The sequence below is a fragment of the Chrysochloris asiatica genome, unplaced genomic scaffold, assembly GCF_000296735.1.
Source record: "Chrysochloris asiatica unplaced genomic scaffold, ChrAsi1.0 scaffold00171, whole genome shotgun sequence".
Lineage (NCBI taxonomy): Eukaryota > Metazoa > Chordata > Mammalia > Afrosoricida > Chrysochloridae > Chrysochloris > Chrysochloris asiatica.
This window is the reverse complement of record NW_006408689.1, coordinates 4,568,488-4,582,731: the sequence shown is the minus strand read 5'-3', so window position 1 is coordinate 4,582,731 and position 14,244 is coordinate 4,568,488. Positions and strand designations below refer to the sequence as shown.

Here is a 14,244-nt window from a genome sequence, read left to right as displayed (position 1 = left end):
ACTTACCTAAACTTATACAAAATGAAGTAGAAAACTTGGAACAGACCCATAACAAAAGAAGAAATTGATCAGGTCATCAAAAACTCTGAACCAAAAGAAGTCCAGGTCCACATGGCTTCACTGGTGAGTTCTACCAAACATTCAGGTAGGAGCTCAAATTATTCCAGAATATAGAAGAGGATGGAAAACTTCCTAATACTTTTATTAATCAAGCATAACCCTCATACCAAAACCAGGGAAGGACATTACTAAGAAAGAAAATTAAAGACCAATATCCCTCATGAACGTAGAGGCAAAAATTCGTAACAAAATCCTAGCCAACAGAATCCAACAGCACATCAAAAAAATAATACATCATAACCAAGTAGGTTTCATAAAAGGGATGCAAGGATGGTTCAACATTAGAAAAACAATCAACGTAAATCATCATACAAATATGAAAAAGGAAAAGAACCACATGATCATATCGACTGATGCAGAAAAGGCATTTGACAAAATACAACATCCATTCCTGATAAAAACACTCAACAATGTAAGAATTGAAGGGAAATTCCTCAACATAATTAAAAGCATATATACAAAACCAACAGCCACATTACTTTCAATGAGGAGAAACTGAAAGCCTTCCCTCTGTGAAAAGGAACCAGACAAGGATGCCCTTTATCACCAATTCGATTCAATATTGTTTTGGAAGTCTTAGCCAGAGCTTTACAGCACGATAGGCAAATTAAAGGCATACAAATTGGCAAAGAGGTAATAAAACTCTATTTGCAGACGATGTGATACTATACATAGAAAACCCAAAGACTCAGTAAAAAAGCTACTAGACCTCATTGGAAGATTAAGCAAAGTGGCAGGATATAAGATCAACATACAAAAATCAGTTGGATTCCTCTATAGTAATAATGACAGCATTGAAAAGGTTATTAGACAAGTAATACCATTTACAATAGCCGTACAAAGGATGAAATATTTAGGAATAAATGTAACCAGAGAAACCAAGGACCTATACAATGAAAATTGTACTACAAGAAACCAAGAGACAAAAGTGAAAGAACATACCATGTTCCTGGATAGGAAGACTCAACATTCTGAAAACATGAATATTCCCAAAATCAATTTACACATATAATGCAATCCCAATCCAGATTCCAACAACGTTCTTCAAAGAGATGGAAAAGGCAATTACAAACTTTATATGGAGAGGAAAAGAGACCCAGGATAAACAAAGCAATGCTTAAGAAGAGCAAGGTTGGAGGCCTCGCACTCCCTGATTTCAAAATTTACTACAGGGCTACAGTGGTACTGTGTGTTAATGCGCCAGACTACAAAGTTATTTGAACTGCAAGGTTGGTGGTTCAAGCTCACCAGCTGCTCCTCGGAAACCATATACAGGGTGGCTATGAGTCAGAACCAATTCGATGGCACTTAACAACAACAGTGGTCAAAACAGGCTGGTACTGGTACAATGAAAGATACGTTGGACCAGATCAATGGACCAGACTTGAGAAACCTGAAATTAACCCATCCACATACAGCCAACTGATTTTCGTCAGAGTGCCTAGGTATATTGATTGCATGGGGAGGACATAGTCTCTTTAACAGATGGTGCTGGCAGAACTGGAAAGCGATAAGCAAAATATTGAAACAAGACCTTTACCTCATACGCTATACAAAAACCAACTCAACATGGATTAAAGACCTAAATGTGAATCCCAATAATTATGAAGATCACCAACGAAAAAATAAGTACAAATGAAATGGCTTTCATTCAGGGCATACACAAACTAACAAACATTTTGAAAATTACAGAAACAAAAGTAGACAAAATAGATGATCAGGACATACTAAAAATTAAAAACTTATGTGCACCAAAGACTTCACTAAAAGCATTAAAAGGGAACCCACAGAATAGGAAAAATCTTTTGCAACAACACATCTGACAAAGGACTAATTTCTCTAATATATATCGGAAACTACAACACATCTACAAGAAAAAGACAAATAACCCAATTAAAAAATGGGCAAAGGACATGAACAGACACTTCACCAGGAGGAGATCCGGGCAGCCAACAAACATATGAAGAAATGTTCACGATCACTAGCCATTTACTGTTGTTGTTATTTGCCATCACGTCGGAACCAACTCATCTTGACCCCATGCACACCAGAACGAAATAATGTCTGATCCTGGGCCAACCTAACTACTGTTGCCACACTTGAGTCCATCGATGCTGCCACTTGGGTAATCCATCTCGTGAAGGGTCTTCCTCTTTTTTCTCTGACCCTCCATTTTACCAAGCATGGTATCTTCTCTAGTGACTGTTCACTCCTGACAATATGTCCAAAGTATGAGAGACGAAGTTTGGCCATCTTGGCCTCTAAGGAGCACTCTGGCTGCACTTCTTCCAAAACAGATCTATTGGTTGTTTTGGCAGCCCATGGTACTTTTAGTATTCTCCTCCAACACCATAACTCAAAGGCATCTGTTCTTCTATGATCTTATTCACTGCCCAGCTTTCGCATCCATATGAGGTTTTTGATAATACCATGGTTTGGGTCAGGCGCACCTTAGTCCTCAAGCTGACATCTTTGCTATTCAACACTTTAAAAAGTTGGCGTCAGGACTGGAGGGATGACTCCTTAGCCTGTGATATACAGATGATATAACCTTTCTTACTGAAAACAAAGAGGACATAATGAAGATCAATGACCAAACCCTTAAATATGGGCTGCACCTCAACATAAAGAAAACAAAAGTCCTCAGCATTGGATCAATAAATAACATGATGATAAATGGATAAAAGATTGAAGTTGTCAAAGAGTTCATTTGGCTTGAATCAACTCATGGAAGCGGCAGTTAAGAAATCAAAGGATGCATTGGATTGGGCAAGTCTGTTGCACAAGACCTCTTTACAGTGTTCAAGATTAAAGATACCAGTTTGAGGACTAAGGTGCACCTCATCCAATCCATGGTATTTTCAAATAACCTCATATGTATATGATAGTTAGACAATCAATAAGGAAGCTCATAGTAATGATGTATTTGAATTATGGTGTTGGAGAAGATATTTAAAACACTATGGACTGCCAAAAGAACAAAATAATCTGTGCTGGAAGTAGTACTACCAGAAAACTGTTTTTAAAAAAAATTTATTGTGAATTGAGTGGAAGTTTTCAGGGCAGATCATCAGTTTTACATTCAACAAATCATACATCTTGTCTCATTACAATAATTATAATCCCTTCCCTGTGCTATCTATCAGATAACAGTATTTCCCTCTATTCACTTTAGCTCTTTTTTCTTTTAATTTTTAAACACTCAGGCAGATATAATAATTTGCACCACCAAAGGGCAAAGGGCACATTCTGCAAGTCTGTCTCCTGGCCGCAAGCTCTCAATCCCTCTCTTTCCATGCACCCTCTCTCCATGTCCCCATCACTGCCTCTATCTCTGGTGTCGCTGCTTCTCTAGATAAGATCTCGTATTGCGCTCTTATCCCTGGATGGTCCTTGTTGTTGTTGTTGTTGTTGTTGTTGTTGCCGTTAGGCACCGACTCATAGCGACCTTGATGGTCCTGGTGGTGGTGGTTATGTGCCGTGGAGTAGGTTTCCGACTCATAGCGACCCTGTACAGGGTTTCCGAGGCTGTAAATCTTTACAGGAGCAGAACACCTCATCTTTCTCCCATGGAACAGCTGGTAGTTTCAAACTGCTGACCTTGCGGTTCGCAGATCGATTCGTAACCACTAGGCTACCAGAGCTTCTTTTGATGCTCTGGTAGCCTAGTGGTTGATGGTCCTAGAGTCCTCTATTTCTGGACTGTAAGATTAACTACTCCACCATTTTTGATACAAGACTTCTACCTTTACAACTGTGATAGTTGAAATCAGTCATGATAATGATTACTCATTATTGAATCTTAAGAACTCTTATACCCGTCTCTTTTAACCAGACCCATCTAGACACAATGAAAACTATTTATTTAGTGGGGACTCTTCCCCCACCTACTCTTAAAACTAATTCTTCCCTCACATACTCTTAAACTAAGTTCCCTCTTGAAACCTTGGAAGCCAGTTTCAAGTTAGGTAGACATATTATCATGTTAGGTAGACAAAGTCTAAGTTGCCTGTCCCTATCTACGCTGTGTACAGAGAGGGTAGCATTGATACTTGATGTGAAAACGCTTTCACTCTCTGTTGGTATTTAGAGTTACTAGCTCCACGAGTATTGGTCAAATTCATCAAATTATAGCAATTTGCCCTTGATTCCTGTATCAAAAAATTTTTTGTTTTTTATTTTTTCAATCTTCCTCTAGTCGAGTTCTGATTATCAAGCCAGCGAGGCTAGGTCAAATGGGTACTATCTGCAAGTTTGGGTGTTTTTGTACATCTCCTCTCACTTCAGATCAGCTGGATGCTTCACTCTCAGCTATAGCCCTCTGTGGCTATGTCCCTGTCCATAGGCTCAGGTGTCCCCAGGTCTCACTACATTTTGGACCAACCAGCCCTTCCTCTTCTCTCTCTTATATTCAGGTCAACGCGAATCTATGGACCATGGTTGAACTCAGCCCATTTCTTCATTGCTGATTTTCACCCTCTTTCACTCACCAGTAGACAAATGTGGTCACCAGCAAGCTTAATGTCTATTCATGTGTTCCCTTTGGGGTTCAGTCTTAGAGGAGTTTTGACTTCAAGGAACTTGATTGCTTGCCTCAATGGCTTCCTGGAGAACAGCTAACTTATTCTTGTAGTATCCAGTGATACTGCCATTTTTGTTTTGCGTTTTTCCTGAAGATCCTTTTTTGAAGCTGTATCTTCTGTCGCTCTAGCGGTTCCAGGCTGGTCTGCTTGTCCTTTCTAGTGGGAATGTCCCACCAGGATACTTCTTATAAATCAAGATAGTCAGACTTTATCAGTAATCTTTGGATATATTATCAGAAGAGACCAGTCCCTGAGAAAGACATCATACTTGGTAAAGTGAAGGGTCAGCGATAAAGAGGAAGACACCCAAAGAGATGGATTGACACAGTTGCAACAGCAATAGGCTCACGCATAACAACAGTTTTTCATTCTGTTGTGCATAAGATCACTGAAACAGAACCAACTAGAAGGCACCTAACAACAACTGTTATAATAATTTCATAGGAAACTATCATTTTGACCAAGAGGTAGTTGTTCGAACAGAACATGAGAACAGTGAATGGTTTAAAATTAAGAAAGGTGTGTGACAATGTTGTATTCTTTCACCATACTTATTCAACCTGCATGCTGAGCAAATAATCCAAGAAACTGGGTTATATGAAGAAAAACATGGCATCAGGATTGGAGGAAGACTCATTAACAACCTGCGATATGCAGATGATACAACCTTGCTTGCTGAAAGTGAAGAGGACTTAAAACATTTATTGATGAAGACCAAAGAGCACTGCCTTCAGTACGGATTACATCTCAATGTAAAGAAAACAAAAATCCTCACCACTGGACAAATAAACAACATTCTTATCAATGGAGAAAAGATTGAAGTTGACAAGGACTTCATTCTTTTTGGATCATCTATCAACACTCACGGATGCAGTAGTCAAGAGATCAAACGACAGTTGTATTAGGCACATCTGCTGCACAAGACCTTTTTAAAGTGTTGAAGAGCAAAGATGTCAGCTTGAGGACTAAAGTGCACCTGACCCAATCCATGGTATTTTCAATAACCTCATATGCATGTGAAAGCTGGACAGCGAATAAGGAAGACTGTAGAAGAATTTATGCTTTTAAGTTATGGTGTTGGAGGAGAATATTGAAAGTGCCATGGGCTGCCAAAAGAACCAATAGGTATGTGTTGGAAGAAGTGCAACCACAGTGTTCCTTGGAGGCCAAGATGGCCAAAGTTCATCTCTCATACTTTGGACATATTGTCAGGAGGGACCAGTCGCTAGAGAAGGATACCATGTGGAGGTAAGGTGGAGGGTCAGAGAAAAAGAGGAAGACCCCCAGTGAGATGGATTGGCCAAGTGGCAGCATTGATAGACTCAAGCGTGGCAACACTAGTGTGGTTAGCCCAAGATTGGGCAGTCTTTCATTCTGCCATGCATAAGATCACCGAGTCAGTACCAACTAGATCACACCTAACAACAACAGCATAGCATCTTTTCCAAAAACAATACATTTTATGTACATTTTATGTTCAAAGGCCACTGCAACATAAATAGCAGTATTGATTAATTAAGGAACTCTGGTGTCATAATGGTTAAGTGCTCAGTTGCTAACCAAAAGGTCAGTGGTAAGAACCTACCAGCAGCTCTATAATAGTAGGAAAGACCCAGTGAACTTCTGTAGAGATTATAGCCTAAGAAACCCTGCAGACAGCTGTAGTGTCTCATGTTGGATCAATCGAGTTGGATGGAATTCAGAACACACAAAAGCAAATAGTAAATCATGGTAAATATCTACAATTATGTCAGACTCAGTAAGACGCGTTCATTAAAACACAGCTTTATATCCCTTTACTTCAAAGATTTAACAAATGCTGTAACTTCTTTGGTGACATTTCTCTCTGCAGTTACCCAAAGGAACGAGTTGTCTTCTCAGAAGAATACCTTGAAACAAAATTAAATCATACCTTAATATACAATTGATTGGAAAACCAACTTCCAAGTCATGGATACTCCGTAAATCTATTGAAAAGCAAAAATGATGTGCTGTTGCTGGAACAGCAATCTTCTGTCCTGATGTTATTTCTGAAGCATTGGATGTAGTTGCTGGCTGGGCCAAAGCAGGTACAGAAGAATTTGTGGCTAAAATGAACATCAAACAAACAAATATTGCTAACAGTCTGAGTTACTCAAACAATTCAAAGTCATCATCTCATTTAACCTCCAGAAACTGGACTACTTGGTTTAATGAGCATATAAACTGAAGTATAAGCATCTTACAGTGATAAGCCGAAAATCGCAGCCTATCCAGTGTAACTAAACAACAACCTAGGCTTTAATTCTCGTTGTAGAATTCAAGCACAGTGAATTGCTTTATATGGCTCTTTTACCCATGTTGTCATTAAGTGCCACTGAGTTAGTTCTGACTCACAATGACCCTATATAGAGCTTCTGAGGAGCAGCTGGTGGGTTTGAACTGCTGACCTTGTAGGTTAACAATCCAGTGCTTATCCTACAGTGTCACACTCATATTCCCCCACTATTCACAGTTTTTTAAGATTTCCTGATGGGTCTTGATAAGAGAAGATGGGAGAAAATGCTAATAGAATTATGATTAAGTTGTGAGTGACTGTTAACGGTGATTGTAAAAAGTTGAAATTCTAAAATTAATCATCTCAGAAGCAGGAAGGGGATCTCTTTACCAATTAAGAAGAAGAGCCAGGAGTGGAACGCATCCTTTTTACCCCAAGACCCTTCTCATTGAACCTCCCTGACCCAAGGAAAGAAGCTGTGACATCAGCAGAATGGCACAGGAGCAGCAGCAGCAGAATCAAGAGCCAGAGCAACAGAAAGAGTCGGTGGGTTTCTCAGACCATGAAGCAGGTAAAGCTGAGTGCTGTTGGGCAGGAGGCTTACGGGTGGAGTGGAGTGGCTTTCAGCACTTAGCTGGGGAGCTAGGTTTGCTGATCTATTGAGCTGGACCTCACTGCCTTCAGGCTGAAGCTTATAGCACAGTGGAGTGTCCTTTGGGCATTTATCAGCAGTGGTTAAACAACTTGGTAACATTGCCAGTGCAGGACAAAGGCCAAGGGGGCAGATAAATTCTACCTGCAGGCACAGCTGTTCTGACCAAGGAACTGTATCCTGAATATTTCTGGTCCTGCACTGTAACCTATTAACTTCCCTAACAAACTCTGTAACTGTTGAGTATGGGGCCTGAGTTCTGTGGGGCCAAGGCAATGAGTGATCAAACCTAATTGAGTAGAGTGCTGTGGGACAGTGCCCAGTAATGTGCCATCCACACAATTGTTGTCCTGTCAATTCCTGAAACCTATTTTTTGCCCATGATTTCAGGGCAGGTTGGACTTCTTCCTTAAGTACCATCAGTTCTTGATTATACACTACCTCTTAAAATGGTTGACGATAGACCATTTCTTTTGGTACAGTGCCTCCGTATTAATTCCATCTTCTTTTAACATTTTCTGCATCATTCAATATTTTGTCCATTTATTGTTGTTGTTAAATGCCATTAATTCGATAGAACCCTTCAATATTACAAGTTGAGATCTGAATTTTTTCTTCACTTCTTTTAGCTTAAGAAATGCTGAATGTGTTTTTCCCTTTCGGTGTTTCAGCTCCAGGTCTTTGTGCATCTCATTACAAAACCTGACTTTGTCTTCTGGAGTTGCCCTTTGAAATTTTTGACTCAACCCTTTTATTTCCTCATTTCTTCCATTCAAGGTAGCTTCTTTACACTCAAGTTTCAGATCTTCTAACATCCATTTTTGTATTTTCGTCCTTTTCTGACTTTTTAATGACATGCTTTCTCCCTGTATGACACTTTTGATCTCATCCCAAGAAGTAGCAGTGAATAAATTAGCATTCTAAGGCATGCATTTGTGACTTGTCAGCTCAAATAGAACAACAATTATAACTATGAGTTGGAACCAACTTGATGGCACAAAGCAACATTGAGATATGAAATACTGCTTTTTAAAAACTAGTTTTGACATGAAGAAATGCTCACAATCATTAGCCATTAGATAGATGCAAATCAAAACAATGAGCTATCATCTCACCCCAGCATTTGATAAGACATATGCAAATCAAAACAATGAGATATCATCTCACCCCAGCATTAACTGCACAGTTCAAAATAAGAGGAAATAATAAATGATGCTGAGGGTGACGAGAGCCTGGGACCATCCTACATTGTGGTGGAACTGTAAAAAGATTCAACCACTGTGGAAAACAGTATAGCGCTTCCTCAGAAAGTTGGAAAGAGATATACTGTATTACCCAACAATCCTGCTATTTGATACATGTCCACAAGAATAAGAGCCAGGACACAAGTAGATATATGCACACTGATGTTCATCACAGCACTATACACAATAGCAAAAAGATCGAGACAACCTAAATGTCCATCAGCTGAAGAATGGATCAACAAACTTTGATACACACACAGAGGAATCCAACACAATTTGAAGAATAATGATGCATCTTCCAAACTCCTCATAATATGAATGAGCCTGGAAGACATTTATGCTGAGTAAAATTAGTCAATCAAAAAAGGACAAATATTGTATGATACCATTATTACAAAAATTGATAGCACCAACAATTTATCCCATAGCACTCTGTATTCAGTTGGGTTCCATAATTCATTGCAATGGTCTCACAGAACTCAAAGACACCATACTCATAATTAGGGGATTTACAATGAAAGTTAACAGATAACAATTCAAGGTCAGAAATGTTAGGGCACAGTTCTTCCAGTCAGGACAGCCTCTCCTCAGCCATGCCCACAGGCAGGTCTCTCTCTCTCTCTGCCAGGTCAATGTTACAAAGCTCTTTTAAGGCTTATGATAAATGTGCATAGGACACACCACTCTACCATAAGCCTCAGCCTAACCACTCAGCTCTAGCACTCATCCCAATTAAGTGCCTATAGTCACCACATCGGCAAGCCAAACTGCCTGTCCCAAAGTCAGAGTTTTATTTGATCCACAGGCTAGGAAGCCTATCAATCTGTTTCAGGTTGCTAATGCTCCTGTCACTGCTCTAGTGTCACAGCTTTCTGTTCCTGGGTCGAGGAGGTTAGATGCACCGGGATCTTGGGGTCTAAAGGATACACTCCACTCCTGGCTCTTCTTCTCTGACGGTAGTCTGATCCCCTAGTGTTCTGAGACGGCTCATTTTAATCCATACTAGAGATTCAAGTTTTTATAATCACAATCAACTCGCTTAACATCCACAGCTGAATCATATATTAACATCAGTATCTTCTCCCATCTTCTCTTACCCAGATTCATCAGAAAAAAAAAAAGTCATTTGAGAGGAGTTACAGACTATGGTTAGAAAAGATATTAAACCACACTTATACTTCTGAACAAGGAGCTCTGGTAGTGTAATGATTATGAACGAGACAAACTGCTAACCTCAAGGTCAGCAGTTCATAACTACCAGCTGTTCCAAGGGAGAATGATGAGGCTTTCTGCTCCAGTAAAGATTTACAGCCTCGGAAACCCTATGCAGGGCCACTCTAAGTGAGAATCGACTCCACGGCAAACCACTACCATGCACCACACCACCATACTTCTAAACATCTGTTGACCTCAAAGTAATGGATGGAAATTTTCATAAAACAGTGTAAACATGAATTCTCACATTCTCCCTTATATTAGGATCAAAAATTATACTGATTTTACTATAAGAGGCAGCTGTAGAATAAGCACTGCAAGGACAGCAGTTCAACTGCAAGGTACAGGACTCTATGGCTGGGACTTGTTAGTTTTGCCATTCCACTAGGTTTAAAAGAAGCCATCTCAGAAGCAGGAATCAACGATCCCAGGACCATCAAGAAAGATGAGTACGAATGGAGTGTGAGATTCTTACCTAGAAAAGCCACAACAGATGGTGGTGGCAGAGGAAACTACATGGAGCAGCTGCAAGCATTTAGGCCGAAGGACTGAGTAAAGTTGTGTGCCTACAGGCAGAAGGCTGGCCTGCAGAATGTGCTCTTTGGACATTTACAGACTGACTAAAGGAGCTTGGTAATACTTGACTGAGCAGGACAGGGGCTGAGGAGCCACATGGCTGAGAGGTTGAAGACAACAGTGAGGTGTTGCTGACTGGAAAACTGCTGTGTCCTGAGGTGTTTTTTGGGTTTTTTTTTTTTTAAGCTTTTATTGTGAATTGAGTGATAGTTTAAATGGGAGAACACCGGCTTTGAACTCATCCTATCGTATCCTGCTTCATTCCAATGATTACGATCCCCTCCATGTATCACCATTTAACAGTATTTGCTTCTATTCCTTTTTTTTATATACAAAATCACTCAGAAATACATAATCATTAAAGCAACCCAAGGGCACATTCTGCAAGTCTGCCTCCTGGCCACCAGCACACAGCCTTTCTCCTTCCATTAGTCTAGAGTCCTCAGCTACTCTCTCTCTCTCTGTGTCATCATCTCTGCCTCCCCATCTCTGGTATCAATGCTTCTCTGGATACGGTCCCACATTCCACTCGTGCTCATCATCCTTGATGGTGCTAGGGTCCTCTGCTCCCAGAATGTAAGATTAACTACTCCCCCTCTTTATATTACAAAACTTCTACCTTTACAGTTGTGACAACAGCAATTAGTCATGATAACAATTACTCACTATTGAATCAAAAGAATCTTATTCCCATCTCCTTTCATCAGACCCATATAGACAAGATGAAAACTATCCAGTGGGGAGTCTACCTATTCAGCACACTCTAAAACTAAACTCCCTCTTGAAAACTTGTTATAAGTCAGACAATTTGTGCCTTTATAGCACCCCCTGCCCCCATCTTAGGGAGCCAGTATATATGTTTCCCATCCCTATCAACCCTGTATACCGAGGGGATAGGTTTGATCCTTGATATGAAGACTCCTTCCCTCTAAATTGGTACTTTGAGCTATTACATCCATAAGTATAGGTCAAGTTCATCAAATTGTAGCAATTTACACTTGCTTCCTGTATCAAATTTCCTTATCTTCCTCTAGTCAAGCTCTGGCCATCAAGCCATCGAAACTAGGTCAAATGGGTACTATCTGCAAGTTTGGGCATTCCTATGCATCTCCCCTCACTTCTTATCAACTGGATGCTTCACTCTCAGCTCTAGCCCTCCATGGCTAGGTCAATGTCCATGGGCTCAGGAGTTCCTAAGTCTACACAAACTTCAGACAAACCAGCCATTTCTCTTCTCTCTCATCTTCAGGTCAACCGGAGTCTACAGAACGTGGTAGAACTCAGCCCTTATCTTCATTACTGAAGTTCCCCTACTTCCACTCAAATGTAGACCACGCAGTCACCAGCGAGCTTCTATGCCTGCTTGTGTGTTCCCTTTGAGTTTCAGTCTTGAATGGTGAGTTTGTCCTGAAGGAACTTGATTGCTTGCTTTGATGGCTCCTTGGCGAATATCTTGCTTGTTCTTGTGATAGACTGTCGCTTTTGTTCTTGATTTTATTTTTTTCCTGCTGGTCTCTTTCAAAATGTATCTTCTGTTCCTCTAGCCACTATGTGTTGGTCTGCATGTCCTATCAAGTGGAGTGTCCCACCTCAGAAGGTTCTGGATGGGGCTCAGAATTCCACTGAAATGTTTTTGATCCCAAATTGTAACCTGTTCACTTCCATAATAAACCCCATAATCATGAGTATTGTTGTGAGTTCTGTGTGGCCATTGCAATGACTTGTCAAATTCAAATGTGAAGCAAGAGAGTGGGAGGAGTGGTTGGTGTCAGAATAGGGTAAAGAGGGTTGCAGGGCAGAGACATGTCTGATATCCATCCATTTCATAGGAACCAGCCTTAGTCTGATAAGTGAGTTTGATTCTCTTTCCCTCTTGTGAAGTCAGTGGGAAGTCAGACATGGTCTCCAGTTTTTACAGCAGAAACCCTATAACAGGTTGTGAGTTGGAACCTACTCAATGGCACTCAACAACAATGACAAGAGGCAGCTAATAGCTCTTTTCTTTAAAGTTTCAATGAATTCAAGATATTTGAGAATTTAATCTTTTTAACTTATCATTGAAGAACTACATTCTTCAATTTCTTTTGAATTGTTGTTTGTTATGTGTGGAGTCATTTCCAACTCACAGCAATCCTATATAGGATTTCCAAGCTAGTGAGTTTGAACCATCGACCCTGTGTTTCAAACCAACCCTGCAGTCTGGTGCTTTATTTCTAGCGTGTAAGGTAAAGAAAAAGTCTCTAACCTTTTAAAAGAAAATTCTACTATGAAGTTAAACAGACTGCAAATACTTAACATTGAATTTTTTTATATCATCACCCATTATTAGTTCTCTAAAAACAATTTTTACTTAGAACTCATGAAAGCTCTGATATTAATGGCTGAAAAATATGACACCTCAAAAATAGGTAAAAACAAAGCCTTACCCTTTGGATTTGGTTTTGTGTCCTTATCATACTGTAAGCTTTCCACTTCACTTTCTGTTGCATCATCTTTTGTTGGAGGTGTCTGGTTGTGAGGAGGTGCAGGGGACACAGCTGGTGATTTGGGCCCAGTAGGTATCTTCTCCTTTATAGGGGTTAAAACTCTCTTCTTTGAATGTTCTGCTTCATATTCATTCTGGGTCTTTAATTCAATTAAAGACTAAAAACAATTTTTAAATAAAGTACAATTTGCAAAGAACTTTCCTTCATAATTAAGCAAAAAACTTGATGATGGTTTTTTTTAAAAATATAAGCTTGCTTTCCAAGTTTGGATATTCCTAGTCTATTTTTCTTCATTATTTGCAAATTTTCTTATATCATCTAGGACCAGAAAAAGGAAGATGACAAGAAGAATATGTGATATCCAGAGCTAAGTACCAAAATGCATTCTAATGGGTAAAAAAAGATACTCTTAATAAAACAGGCACATGTGTCCCTGGAATAATTATTCCCATGAAAATAGTAAAATGGAGGTCTATGCTGGGTAAGGTGGAGGGTCAGAGAAAAAGGGGACGACCCCTAACGAGATGGATTGGCCAGGTGGCATCACTGATGGACTCAAGTGTGGCAGCGGTAGTGAGGTTGGCCCAGGATCGGACATTGTTTTGTTCTGCTGTGCATGGGGTCGCTATGAGTCGGCTGCGATGGCATCTGACAACAACAACAGCATATTATTATAGGACTCGTGGTGTGGTACTGAAGGTTAATGAACTGGACCTCAAGGTCAGTTTGAACCACAAGATCAGCAGTTCAAGCTCAATAGCCATTCCTTGGAAACCCTGTACAGAGTCACTAAGAGTCGGAATCGACTCCACAGCATATAACCACCACCATGTTATTATAAGGAGTCCTGGTGTGGCACTGGAGGTTAATGCACTGGACTACAAAGTCGGTTTGTACTACAAGGTCATTGGTTCAAGTTCACCCGCTGCTCCTTGGAAACACTATATATATATATATACACAGGGCTTGCTATGAGTAGGAACTGACTGGATGGCACTTAGCAACAATAATATTATTAAAAAGAAAAAAAAAGATGTCTAGTATGATTTCTCAAGGAGCTCTGGTAGCGTAGTGGCTACGAATCGGGCTGCGAATCTTAAGGTCAGCGGTT

General features: G+C 40.0%; 1 protein-coding gene across 1 annotated transcript in view; it reads right to left on the bottom strand.

The window, feature by feature from the left end:
* CEP120 (centrosomal protein 120kDa) overlaps positions 1–14,244 on the bottom strand; it is a 146,854-nt gene that overhangs the window by 101,660 nt on the left and 30,950 nt on the right. The window contains exons 8-9 of the mRNA XM_006871631.1: positions 13,074–13,290; positions 6,616–6,790 (exon numbers count right to left, since the gene is read on the bottom strand). Coding sequence (XP_006871693.1) covers positions 6,616–6,790; positions 13,074–13,290 — 392 coding nt within the window. The remainder of the gene's footprint in view (positions 1–6,615; positions 6,791–13,073; positions 13,291–14,244) is intronic.